This window comes from Aulonocara stuartgranti, assembly GCF_965226115.1.
Source record: "Aulonocara stuartgranti genome assembly, chromosome: 9".
NCBI classification, from domain to species: Eukaryota; Metazoa; Chordata; class Actinopteri; order Cichliformes; family Cichlidae; genus Aulonocara; species Aulonocara stuartgranti.
The window spans coordinates 24,677,418-24,691,095 of NC_138960.1; the positions used below are offsets into that span (position 1 = coordinate 24,677,418).

The window sequence follows — 13,678 nt, forward strand, 5'->3', positions numbered from 1 at the left end:
CAGCCTGCGTCAGCTTGGCTTAGCCGTGTCACCACTACTGTTACAGATCTGGAAAGATCTGTTAAGCAATTATTTGAGGAGAGCTATTAATAGCAGTCTAATGTGTGTTGAATATGGGGAGTAGTTTTTAGCATTATGTACATTTTGCAAAATTCAGAATTTCAGAGTTCTTTTTTTTTCAAAGCTCACAATCAGCTAGGAAATTTGCTGCAGCTCTATTTACTGAACTATCGACAGAGCTGAAAGACTTCATACGAAGCCACGCTAAAATAAGAGACGCACACCGTCTAAAAGAGCAGGAAAAAATCTACAGGAGAATTCCATAACGCCAGAGGGTAGAGGTTGCATCGCACAATTCCTGCTCCCGTTTCCAAAACTTAAATCATCTTTATAACACCTGGATCAGGAAACGCTTCCAGCCATTCGCGTTGTTGCACTGATGCATGGACACGCCAAGCCCAATGCCAAGAACAACCACATGCAGCAACATTTATGTCAGGTGGAAAACCTTACGTAACACACTGACGTGACTGTGGGGCTGATTTCTTCTTTTGTCCAGAAAGCATTACATACATTTACAGAACAGGCCTAGTATGTCATACAATTCCTGTAGCTCCATCAAGGCTGGGTGTTTACCTTGTGAGTTTCTGTGCTGTCCAGATCCATTTTGGAGACCGTCATCTGTGGAAAAAAAAACATCATCATTTTGGATCACAGTGAAAGCAGGTCCAAAATAAAACAATTGACAGCATATGCTGGCTGCTGATACTTTGAGTTCAGAGAATCTACTGTTGAGAAACAACAACATGCAGTGCTGTGAAAAGCATTCATCCCCATCCACATTTTTTGCATATTTGTCACACTTATGTGTAAATGCAAATTAAAAAAAAGAAATTTTTAAATGATGATTTCATTTTTTTGGGGAAAAAAACCCTATAACCCCAAAAGAACCCGTGTGACAAAAGTGAAGTAAGCTAAAAGATCTTGAGCTAAAGAACCAGCTGAGTAACAACGTCATGGACATCTGTCAGTCTGTTAAGTGTTACAAAGCCATTTCTAAGGCTTTGGGATTCCAGTGAACCACGGTGAGAGCCATTATCCACAAATGAAGAAAACTTGGCACAGTGGTGAGTGGCCAACCTACCAAATTACTCCCCAGAGCAGATCAATGACTCATCCAGGTTGTCATAAAACAATTCAGAACAACATCTAAGGAACTGAAAGCCTCGCATCAGTTAAGGTCAAAGTTCAGGATTCAACAACAAGAAAGACAATGGGCAAAAATGGCCTCCATGGGAGAGTTCAAAGGAAAAAAACACTGCTGACCAAAGAACATCAAGCCAACAGTCAAACATAATGATGGTAGTGCGATGGTCTGTGGCTGCTTTGCTGCGTCAGGACCTGGACGACTTGTCGTAATTGATGGAACCATGAATTCGTCTCTCTACCAGAAAATCCTGAACGAGACTGTCGGGCGATCAGTTTGTGTTCTAAAGCTCAAGTTGGGTTATGCAGAAGGACAATGATCCAAAAAACACCAGCAAGTCCACCTCTGAATGACGCAAAAAAAAACAATAAAAAAAAAAAACAATAAAAAACCAGCATAAAGGTTTTGGAGTGGCCTAGTCAAAGTCCAGACTCAAATTTGATTGCAATTCTTTTGCTGAACCTTAATTTCTCCCCCATAATGATAGCATTTGAAAACCTCCTGTAATGTGTTTTGAGACCTCAATGTGTGTCAAAAAGGATGTGGCGTGACAACCACCAGATCAGGGTTTTTTTCCAAGGGTAGCCCTAGTAAGCTGCATAGGCAGAGATCACCCTCACTAACTTCTAATGCACATCCAAGCATTTTGTTCTGGAAGCAGGAACCCAAGAATAGTGGGCCAAAGTTCCTCCTCTATGATGTAAAACACTTCATTCCAGTTATCGCAAACACTTGATTGCAGTTCTTGCTGCCAAGGGTGGCACAAACACTCCTCAGGTTGTGGGGACAATTACTTTTTCCACACAGGGTCAGATAGGTTTGGATGACTTATTTCCCTTAGTAAATAAAATGGTCATTTCATTTCTTCATTAACTGCATGTTGTATTTATTCATGTCTAATATTATTTACATGAAATTTACTTTGTCTGAAACATGCGATTGTGACAAATATGCAAAATAACTAAAAAAAATCAGGAAGGGTGCGGATACTTTTTTACAGCACTGCGTCCACAGCTAGCATTTTTTTTTTTTTGCATAATTTAGGCATGCATGAGTGCATTCAGAGACATTCTTATACAGTTTATTTTGCAGGAGATAAATAAACACAGTACACTGGAAACATGCACACTGTTGTTAAAGGTTTTAAGGCGTTATTTTTCTCTTCTACAACCTTCAAGTTGCCAAAATCAAGACTTCATATCTGAGGAAAGGTTTAAAAATGAGGAACAACAGAAAAAAAAAAACAATGCAAAATCTGAAAATAACTGTCTTTTCTTTCCCTTTTTTTTTTTAACACTGTGCTTTTACATGTGTTGTTTTTCTCTGCACTGTTCCTGCCAGAGGAAGAGCGAGAGGTGTGTATATTCCCAGTAAGCAAGCATGTTTCTGTACGTACACAGCGCAGCCTAAAGCAACTCGCTTTCAAACGCTACTCACCCATGTTTACTGTCATCATCAGGAAGTGGCCCTGTTGAACTAGAGCACGGAGCTCAACTTCTCTCTGCTGCTGAAGACTTCACCCTGAGAGTGAGGCAAAAAAAACAACAAGGTTTCAACATCCAAGAACTGTGCCATTTTCTTTCAGCGAGGCGAGCATTATTTCTGAGAGTGCACAAAAACAAAGACAAAACAGGACGCAGGTGGTAGTATCAACACAGCGCGTTATTTTTCCACAACGGTGTGACTGCTTGTGTTTTTTATTTGTTCTTTTTTTATTTTATTTTTTATTTAAACTAGTCTCCTGAGATTGACATATCCTCTACTCTGAAAAATAGCATGAAAGCCATTAGTCATAGTCCCGTGAATGCCCCCGGTGTGTGTTTACTGCCACCACAAAAACCGCAAGACGGCATCAGTGAAGGCGGGCGTGGGGGTTTGCCCGAACACCTGCCGCAAGTAAAGACCATGAGAATTTCCAAAACAAAGTAGCGGAGAATCTGTACTCGCATCCGTATTTTGTGTTGCAGTCAGCACAGTGAGTGAAAATGCATGCTTATGGTAGATCTCAAGCCAAATACATCCATCTCACAGTATTCGTGCATCACCACTTCATGCTTACGGCCACTGAAGCGTTCCCCTTAAACAGGCCAACGTGCACATATTTCTCACGCAAAGACTGCAGGAAGCATTTGTTTGTTCTTTGAATGCAGTCTATGCAACAACAACAAAAAAAAAAGAGGAACAAGAACTAGTGCCTCAGCTGCTCCAAACGGTGTTGTGGTATTTGAATATTTGCAGTGGTTGGGACTTCAGTGTGTTCCCCATTACAGCATCAATCACAGAGCCATAGAAGGTATTGTGCACACTTCAGAAATCCAAAAAAGGTCAAGACCTTTTTAAACCTATGTTTACATCCATTTAAAGACAGCTTGAAGCAGCTTGAAGAAAAGCAATTGAGCTCAAACGTAACGCGATATTATTTTTAGTAAATGCTAAAATACACTTCTAGCTATGAGTGATTGCTAGCTACATGGGAAATTCAATCTTAATTGAAGCTCAGATTGCTAATGTTAGCCACATATTACCTAGCAGCTCTGGGTATTTAGATGAAGCAAAACTACATTTTAGTTACACAAGTTCTTCTTGCAGTAGAGGGTTAAAAGGTTCTTTTGGCTGAGCAATCAGAGGCCTAGCTGCTAATGGCTGCTCGTTGCTACACACAGACAACACAAAAATCACAGCTACTGTTGTCAGTGGCTACAGTCTGACACTAGCAGAGTCACCGGTGACACACTTGATGTCAGTTTTGGCTAAAATCCCTGAGTAATGCTGCTCTAATTCCTTGCCGTAAACTCCGCAATCGCATGGTTAACTGGACGGTCCAGCTCAAAGTCAGAACACCACAGTGAAGAGAAGAGCTAATACGGAAAACAAAATAGCAAACGCAAGCCACAAAAGGAAATTAAAACACAAAAGAAATCCAGTTTGTGTGTTTTCACCTACGCCAAAGTCTGTGTTACCCCACTGAGCCCAGATAAATGCTCCGGCGTGCCTGCAGAGACACAAACACTTTCTCTTTGTGTCAGCCAGAAAACTTTTCATAAAAGCAATAAAAAGCGGCCACTGGAGCAATTTACAGCCTGAGGGGTAGAGTCACAGAGTGCCAACAGAGTTTGAACAAGGGAACAGACAGGGTACTGCTGTCAGTGCACTGGCATCACACGAGCTAAAAAGCTGGAAAGCTGAAACTTAAAGGAAATGTGGAAGAGCAAGGGTGCTCTAAATGTGTCGTGATACCAGCGTTAAATTTGGCTGAATTCACCGGATAATACGATTGCAAAGAACTAATATATTCAGTGTAGAGCTGGGCGATAGAACGATAACGATATGTATCGCGATATAACTTTTACTCGATAGAGAAATTAAGCTATCGCGATAGACCTCGCCGCTCTTGTCCTCTTAAAAAAAAAAAAAAAAAAAAAAAAAGGTCAGCCGATCCAAATTCAGTAGCGCAGAGCCGAACCAATCACAGCCGCAGCGTCACGTCGCGTGACTTGTTACTTACAGCACAAGTGCTAAGCCGCACGTGTGTTTGTTTGGGAAGCAGCCAGCGGGTAATGGAGCCAGCGCGTAATGGAGGAAATGAGTGTGCCGACTAGAAAAGTCAACCGAGCGTGACCGAAGAGAAAACAGATGATGGTTCCAATGCCGGAGAGATTGTCGAACGGAAGAGCCATAGAAGTTCCGTAGTGTGACGGTATTTCGGCTATTTCAAGTCTGACAAAAAACAGAGTAGCGTGCACTGTAAATTGTGCCGAAAGCAAGTCTGGAAATACAATAAACTGGTGCATGCGTCACACTGTGCGCCACGTTATTGTTTCGGTGAAATGAATTTCTACAATACTGTTAATTCTACTCTCTGCAGTGTTTAAATGCTTACATATACACAAAGTTACTGTCCCTCCACACATACGACTCTGTTCTGCTTCTATGCCGCAGCTTTGTTTACTTTTTCCCACCGAGGCTTCTAGACTTCTGATTGGCCAACATTTCTGCACGGTTAGGAATCTAGCGCCACCTGCTGCTTTGGCATGTTCATAGCAGCGTTTTCCTTCATTTCTGCCTTTATGTGTGGACGGGATTATTTTTTAAAACGGAAACGGAAAATCTCCGTTTTCAAAAATACCCGTGTACGTGTGGACGTAGCCTCAGTCTCTGACTGGAAGCGCTAATTCGTCATTCGGCTTTTGTCAGACTAAAGTAACTGTTAAAACTGTTTGAAAAGCTCAGCTATACAACAAGGAGAGATTGAGAATTTCCTTTTAGTTCTCAGTTTATTTGATATTGACAAAAGTTAGTCAGTTTTGTCTGTTCTTCTGTAAAACAAACTAAGATTTATTTTTAGAATTAATATTTTGTTTCTAAGTGGAATTGACAATTTAGTAGTTTGTTTCATTTGTTCTATTTTGAAACTTAAACGCTTTAGCGGCTGCCTTTTGTGTAGTTTGCAATATTTGCCTTTATTTATCTGAAAAAGTCTCATGTTCCTTAAGTACATCTACCCTGTTGAACTTATTATGGGAAATAAATATTTAAATAAAAACAAGCTGCTGATTATTTCACATTTTACTTGTGAGCAACGGCACATTTAAATCTTACAAATATAGTTATTTGGCTTATATCGTGATAGATATCGTTATCGCCTGAAATGAAAAAACATATCGTGATATGAAAAAATCTCATATCGCCCAGCTCTAATTCAGTGTGTTCGGTACATCTGGTGTAAAGACCAGGACGTTATTAGGAAAGGGAATACGAGCAAAGCTCCGCCTGTACGGTGCCGTTGACCACACATGAAAGAGACGATGAGCCACGAGACAGGTGGTCTCCTAACACCACGTCGCCCAGTCTGTTGATGCCACACACAAATGCACGCACGCACACAGGAACAGAACAGCCTCTGTTTTATGCCAGCAAGTCACCAGATGGGCCATCTGCTTCCCTCCTCTGCCCAGCATGATGCCAGGCTAGTGGTACCCACTGATCGCAAGCCCAGTTCTCCACACACTTCTTGGCAGGCGGGTAATGTGACAGCCCCGCTTGTTGAAGATCAAATGCTAATCGCCGCTCGCTCTTGTTGCTCAGCAGCCACGTGTCTTACGAGAGGGGACTGTCAAGTCTGTGCGCTAGATGGTCTATGAGGAAAAGCATGCATTGAGCCTGCAAATGCTCCAGAAGTGTCTGAAACACTGTGACGCACTCCACCGTCAAGATATGGAGGGAAAAGTCAGCAGTCAGGCAGGCTAATGTTTCACTGTTAGATACCTCTCCTTTGTCACTACATAAGAGAACGGCGCTTTATAGAGAAATAACAAAGGAGAGCTAAACTCTTCAACCGCACGCCTGTACACTAACCTTCTACAGGTCTATACATCACTCTCCAACTAAGTAACTAAGTGGGCCACATCTCTGAGGGAAACACCCTCCTAATTTAGACTAGAGAAAGTGGGAGGTCTGTCCTCCAGCTGCCTGATAGCCAAAGCAGCATGATCTCATATGTGACATCACTCTTGACATGGAGTCCCAGAGAAATCACCATTTCAGAGGTCAACCTCTAGATATTTTTTTTTCTTATTTGACGGGGTTGGGTGCTGGGTTTCCCCTCTCCAACAATCACAGAACAAGAAATTGATCCACAGACATCAGAAGAGGAAGTGATCAGTGATGAGATAAAGGAATGTTGTGGCAGTATACCTGTGGAAGATATGCAAAGCACCAGGCTATTCTGGTCCCTTTTATTCTTCCTGTAATATTTCTCATCATACGGTCATCTCAGTTCAGATTGAAGAATGGAAACAGGGAGAAAGAGACATCCAACGATAACACACACCGTTAAACCCAAATACCTCCACAGTTTCCGTTTTTTTTTCCTTCAGTTCCAACAACGCTTGATATGAAACACGTGAAACCGCCTATGTTGTGCAAGTAATCAAAGTGACACCAGCTAATCCAGGCAAGATGTTACAGGCAGTGATGAATTACACATTCAAGTTTCAGGAGTCTGCTAAATGATTTCCAAATCATGTGGGAGTTATTGGAAGCCAACAGATCTGCAACAGTGGACAAAATACATCCAAGGTCCTGTTACAGTGTAGCAACAGTACTACCTGTTATAACAAAAGCAAAGGTCGTAATGGAGGTCGCTGTATCCAAAATAAGGTTAAAACAAACATCTTTTACTGTTAATGAAACCGCACAATGCATCGCAAGCCTGACATCATAATACCCGGTGGACTGTCTGAATTGCAACTCCCGCAGGAAGTGCAGGGTGATTAAGCGAGACGTGGCTATTTAGGTGACTTACGCTTTTTAAAAAAGGTCAGCAGCAGGGGTGTCCTGTCTGCTAAACGCTTGCCAAGATTGTGTTGTGGCCACCCCGCATGAGTCAGAGGGTTATGCTTGCTGATTCTGGGAAGTAAGACAATACCTTATGTCCTATTGCTCAATAAGCCCACTGAGGGATTTCTATGCAGGGACACAGTTGAGGACCTCTGGGTGGTGGAAGACACGTGTGGGTGGGAGAATGTCATTCTGTGTGGGGCCTAAGCGCTTTATCATAACCTTGGTTCCCCTTTCTTTGTCTCAGGAGAGTTATTGCTGAGAAGAGATCTAAGCCCTTTAGTGGAACAACAGGCTTAATGATTGTGTCCTACAGCACATGAAGAGGGTTTTTCCTGTCCTCCAGCACTAAATCTACGGTGTATTTCAAATAAAGGAAATTTCCCGTTGGATGTGAAGCCATTATTTATACGTCAAATTAGAGCTGGGCGATAGAACGATAAGTATCGCGATATAACTTTTACTCGATAGCTTAATTTCTCTATCGCGATAGACCTCGCCGCTCTTGTCCTCTTTAAAAAAAAAAAAAAAAAGGTCAGCCAATCCAAATTAAGTAGCGCAGAGCCGAACCAATCACAGCCGCAGCGTCACGTCGCGTGACTTGTTACGTACAGCACAAGTGCCAAGCCGCACGTGTGTTTGTTTGGGAAGCAGCCAGCGGGTAATGGAGCCAGCGCATAATGGAGGAAATGAGTGTGCCGACTAGAAAAATCAACCGAGCGTGACCGAAGAGAAAACAGATGATGGTTCCAATGCCGGAGAGATTGTCGAACGGAAGAGCCAAAGAAGTTCCGTAGTGTGAAGGTATTTCGGCTATTTCAAGTCTGACAAAAAACAGAGTAGCGTGCACTGTAAATTGTGCCGAAAGCAAGTCTGGAAATACAATAAACTGGTGCATGCGTCACACTGTGCGCCACGTTATTGTTTCGGTGAAATGAATTTCTACAATACTGTTAATTCTACTCTCTGCAGTGTTTAAATGCTTACATATACACACAGTTACTGTCCCTCCACACATACGACTCTGTTCTGCTTCTATGCCGCAGCTTTGTTTACTTTTTCCCACCGAGGCTTCTAGACTTCTGATTGGCCAACATTTCTGCACGGTTAGGAATCTAGCGCCACCTGCTGCTTTGGCATGTTCATAGCAGCGTTTTCTTTCATTTCTGCCTTTATGTGTGGACGGGATTATTTTTTAAAACGAAAACGGAAAATCTCCGTTTTCAAAAATACCCGTGTACGTGTGGACGTAGCCTCAGTCTCTGACTGGAAGCGCTAATTCGTCATTCGGTTTTTGTCAGACTAAAGTAACTGTTAAAACTGTTTGAAAAGCTCAGCTATACAACAAGGAGAGATTGAGAATTTCCTTTTAGTTCTCAGTTTATTTGATATTGACAAAAGTTAGTCAGTTTTGTCTGTTCTTCTGTAAAACAAACTAAGATTTATTTTTAGAATTAATATTTTGTTTCTAAGTGGAATTGACAATTTAGTCTGTTTCGTTTGTTCCATTTTGAAACTTAAACGCTTTAGCGGCTGTCTTTTGTGTAGTTTGCAATATTTGCCTTTATTTATCTGAAAAAGTCTCATGTTCCTTAAGTACATCTACCCTGTTGAACTTATTATGGGAAATAAATATTTAAATAAAAACAAGCTGCTGATTATTTCACATTTTACTTGTGAGCAACGGCACATTTAAATCTTACAAATATAGTTATTTGGCTTATATCGTGATAGATATCGTTATCGCCTGAAATGAAAAAAACATATCGTGATATGAAAAAATCTCATATCGCCCAGCTCTACGTCAAATGCATGTTCAGTTAGAGACGCTGCACTAGAAGGTCAATGACTAAACTTATCTCTTTGCACAAATGAGTGCGATAGAAGGTTTATTAAGAGGGAAAATGTAGGGGGAAATCACCAAGTATGAACCTTACCAGTTGCTCATTTTGGGTCAAAAAGTTGTTTTTTTTAATAAATCTTGGTCATACCATATGACTATAAAACGAAGGATTATTATGGTGTGAAACCAAATGATCGGTGGCTAACTTAAGCCTAACTTAAGTGCTTAGCCAAGGAGCTTGTAGTCTCACATTCAGACCCACTGCTTCATATTGCACATGATTTTAAGCAACTAAGATGGAGACTGAAACGTTTACATCGACACTATAAAAAAGGACGTCCAAAACAAGCAGATTTTATGCAGCACAACCATTTAAAAGTTTCATTTAAGCTGCAAAACCCAACAGCTTTCCCTTCATCCTACATAGGAATGCACTGATTGCGAAATTCTAGGCAAACACCGAAGCTTAAAAATAGAAATCTGGCCAACAGCCAACGTTGATATCGTCATCTTTGTTTATTCTACTTCAGTTATGCAATGGCTCACTTTGTTCCAGAAGAACCAATAGATTTTCATTGTATGAATGAATATCACTGTTCTAAAGTCATGCAGCCCTTTATCACACCATCTTGGAACATTCAACTTGGGGAAAACTGATGTAACGCAACAGGTAACAGATGATGTGCATGGTTAAAATGATCGGTTAACCACCGAAAGCTAGCATACCATTTTCAGCATGCAAGGTCAACATTATATCAATTTCCTGAAGTCAAATTTCTTAACACTGTCAGTTTCCAATGGTATAAAAGAGACATTACCAGCAAACGTCAGGCTTTATAAATCTGGAACCAATCAAGGTTTAGCATGTTTGCCGGGTCGAACGCTGGCTTGAAAGTTTAAACTTTCATTTCATCACTTCTGTTTGCGGCAATCTGAGAAGACGGTACAAATGTTGGGAGAAAGGCGTGTAACCAGAACCTAAAGAGGTGTATGAACTGGAGCTCAGTGTTTTATCTTCACTCAGTCCAGTGCTACCAATCAGATTCCAGCGTAAGATGATCTTCCTCATTGATAGTGATGGCTCTGTTAGCTAGGAGATAAGTAGATCTGCCCTCCATTATCATCAACCGCACAGCAGTGGCTAAAAATAGCCAAAAGAAAGAGTGGTTTCTCCTGCCATCCACAATGCATCCACTCCCTGGATCACCAGACCCCTACTCACCACCCGAGAGAAATCTGTACGATCTGTAAAGTAAGCTGTATTTTCCGTTACGAGGTGGCATGCTGTTACAAGCACATTGATTCATTGTGTTTCTCCACCCACAGGCAGTCATGCAGAGACAGCTCGTGGACTTAAACCCATTTCACGAGACAGAATGTCAAACAGCTGTGGTTCAGGAAGACTAAAGGAAGCGTTTCGGCTTTGCCAGCAAGCTGTTTATCCATGAAGAGCGTCTCGGTTCTGGGCATTTGATGCTCACAGAGGCTAAATAAGTGCGACAGTGAAGAATCCAAAAGCAAAGTGATAATTAAGTTCCAAGAGTCTCCCGAGTCATTTTTATTTAAAGTCTCTGCAACAAACTGCAAACTGGCCTCACTTCTGTTTATAGGGATAAACCATTACACATGGAAAAGAATGACACCTGCCTTGTGTAGCATTTTATATAACTGTGTACACACAAGCCTCAACATGTATGACTTAGTATGTAGACTTTCTGCTCTCTGGCCGCCTGTCCTTGCAGCTTCGGGCTCTGCTGCTGCTGACGGCATCGTCCTTACGGTCAAAAAAGCCGTGCAGACAAAGCTCAATCAGGACAACTTCCTCTTGGTTTCTGGAGCAGCGGGGGCCGGACCTTACTGCACTTTCACAAATAAAGTAAGCTGACCCAGACTAAGTCCTTCCACTTTGTCCATATATCTGCTTGTCGTAGGCTCACTTTACATTCGATCAGAGTCGTATTTTTGCCCCCCCCCCGCGCAACTACATCGTGACAGAACATGTCCTAACATGTTGCAACTGTGTCCGAGATGAATGAAAAGAGGCTTAAATTTATCTATGCAAACTAGCAGCACGTAATGGTAATGCTACTCTTAGCAATGTGTGGCAAAGGAAGCACTACACACCTGTATTTGTCCAGCGTCAATCTGTGTTCTTTAAACATGACGTGTTAACACGAGCTGTGCAACAACTGTTATCTTGAAGTCGATTTACAGATTTTTCATGGATGTCTGGGTTTGGCTGGAAAATAGTCTCAAAACCACTAAAGCATTTTTAGTCAATCTTTCCACTGAGGCTGTATATTTTTCCTTAAGCATGATCTCTTTGTATATTTGAATATATGCTGCTTTGGTTTGGATCTGCTTCCGAGTTCCTGCTGTGGAAATATGTTACTGCCACTATCAGGCTTTGCCGTAGAGTTGGCGAAATCCATGTGGCTTTTATTTCACTTTGCAAATACAGTACATAGAAATCAGGCCAATGCCCTTTTTTAGTCACACCAGACGACACAGTCTTTGTTTCATTCAACCTCAGACTGATTCATCAAAGCCTGAAACGCTTTTATGAGTCTTTTACTTTTGAATGATGTCTTTCACCAATCTACTAGAAAGACCTGGCAGAGCATGGTGACTTGCACTTCACAGCACCAACATGACCAACAAGTTCACTTAAACTTCTTTAGAAAGAGTCACAGTGTTGGTATTTAAAAAATTTTATTATGAGCCTTAAATAAAAACTGCAGTGCTCCTGAAAACTTTCTCTCTGCTCTGCGCATCAAAGCCAGGATTTTGGCTTTCAAGTGAATCTGACAGACATGGACTCAGCTCAGATTTTATGGGGAGTCTATTAAAGAATGATGGAAATCAAAAGGACAAAACTATAGCCGAAGCTCAATTCCACATTTTTAAACTGCACCTTTCCATTAACTGAACTGAAAAAGGTTTTCTTTGTCTTCTCTTTTGGTCCAACAGTCTTCACACAGTATCCATGTCTTAGACTACAACCTTCGTCAAACTCTGACTTCATACATTCAAAGTTTAAATGTATATTATAAAAGCTGCCAAACCAAAGGTTGGTTTTTGTAGTCAAACCAGATTTTTGAGAAACACATCTGAAACTGATCTGTTTACATCTGGTGTTTATAGATTTAAACAGTGCTGCACAAAATACCCCTTATTTCTTTATATTTTGCTTTGAAGGCTTTCTTGTAATTTTTAAGTGGTCTTGAGCAACAGTTCTCCAGGCTTTCTGGAGGCCTTTTTAAAGTTTTTCTTTCGACATTGGTGCTTTTTCACAGATTTTCAGTCCAGTCCTTGTACTTGAAGATTTTTTTTTGTTTGTTACATCACTTAACGCTGACCTATGAATCACTCTGTATACATGCAGTATAACAGATAACTGAAAAACATTTTAAAATGGTATCTTCTGTTACTTTGTTACTACCAGCACACTGGAAAAACATAATTTGTTCCCCTTTCTTTAGCTGAATTCACAATAAAATGCCAAAGATAACACAGTGTGACAGGCGTAAAATAGTATTTTGGCACCAAGAAAATGATTCCAAATGAGTCATTTGCTGAAAACTTGGCATAATTCAGGATGTTGTGCAGTTTGTTCTTAAACATTTTTGACAAAACTGGACAACAAGAGGACAAAACAAGAAGCGGCAGAAGTAAAAACAATCTACAGCAGATGAACATGACCGGGAAGTCACGTCTTTAACAAATCCATCAAAGAACCTGACGCGTGACCTCAGAGATGCATCTGGACCTTGAGCAGATCCATCTACGGTTTGCTGAAGCCTCATCAGAAATGGCCTCAGTGGAAGACTGGCTGTCAAGAAACCATTCTTAAGGAAGGTAAACGGAGAGGAGAGGCTATGTTACACAAGAAATGGACTGAAAAATCAGTGGCAACAGGTCTGATGGAGTGATGAATCCAAATTTGAAAGCTCTGGTTCAAACTGTCAATATGTAGAGAGGGGGCCAGGACACAGGTACAACAGTGACTATTTACAGTACTTTTTTGCATGTTTGCGCATTTTAATAGATTGCTGCCCCGCCGCACTTTCATTGCAAAATATCAAGAAATTAGGGGTAGCTCAAGATTTTTGCACAGTACTGTACATACAGTATAAAAGAGTTGTATAGAAATAGGAACAAATAATGGAGTTATTGTCTATTAACTTTGCAGCACTGCACTTCACAAAATAGATTGCGATTCACTATGAAGACAGTTTGACTTTGCACTGTCTGCTCAGCTGTGACGCTACTCTGCAACATGTGCTGCA

The 13,678-nt window shown here is 41.1% G+C and overlaps 1 protein-coding gene across 6 annotated transcripts in view; it reads right to left on the bottom strand.

Moving 5' to 3' along the window:
• Nucleotides 1-13,678, bottom strand: part of map3k22 (mitogen-activated protein kinase kinase kinase 22) — a 42,651-nt gene that overhangs the window by 26,092 nt on the left and 2,881 nt on the right. For 2 of the 6 annotated variants that reach the window (XM_082546274.1, XM_082546269.1), the window contains exons 2-3: nucleotides 2,645-2,728; nucleotides 637-681 (exon numbers count right to left, since the gene is read on the bottom strand). In XM_082546274.1, the coding sequence (XP_082402400.1) occupies nucleotides 637-681; nucleotides 2,645-2,663 (64 nt within the window). In that variant the 5' untranslated portion in view covers nucleotides 2,664-2,728. The other 4 variants (XM_082546270.1, XM_082546271.1, XM_082546273.1 and 1 more) reach the window with 4 other exon arrangements.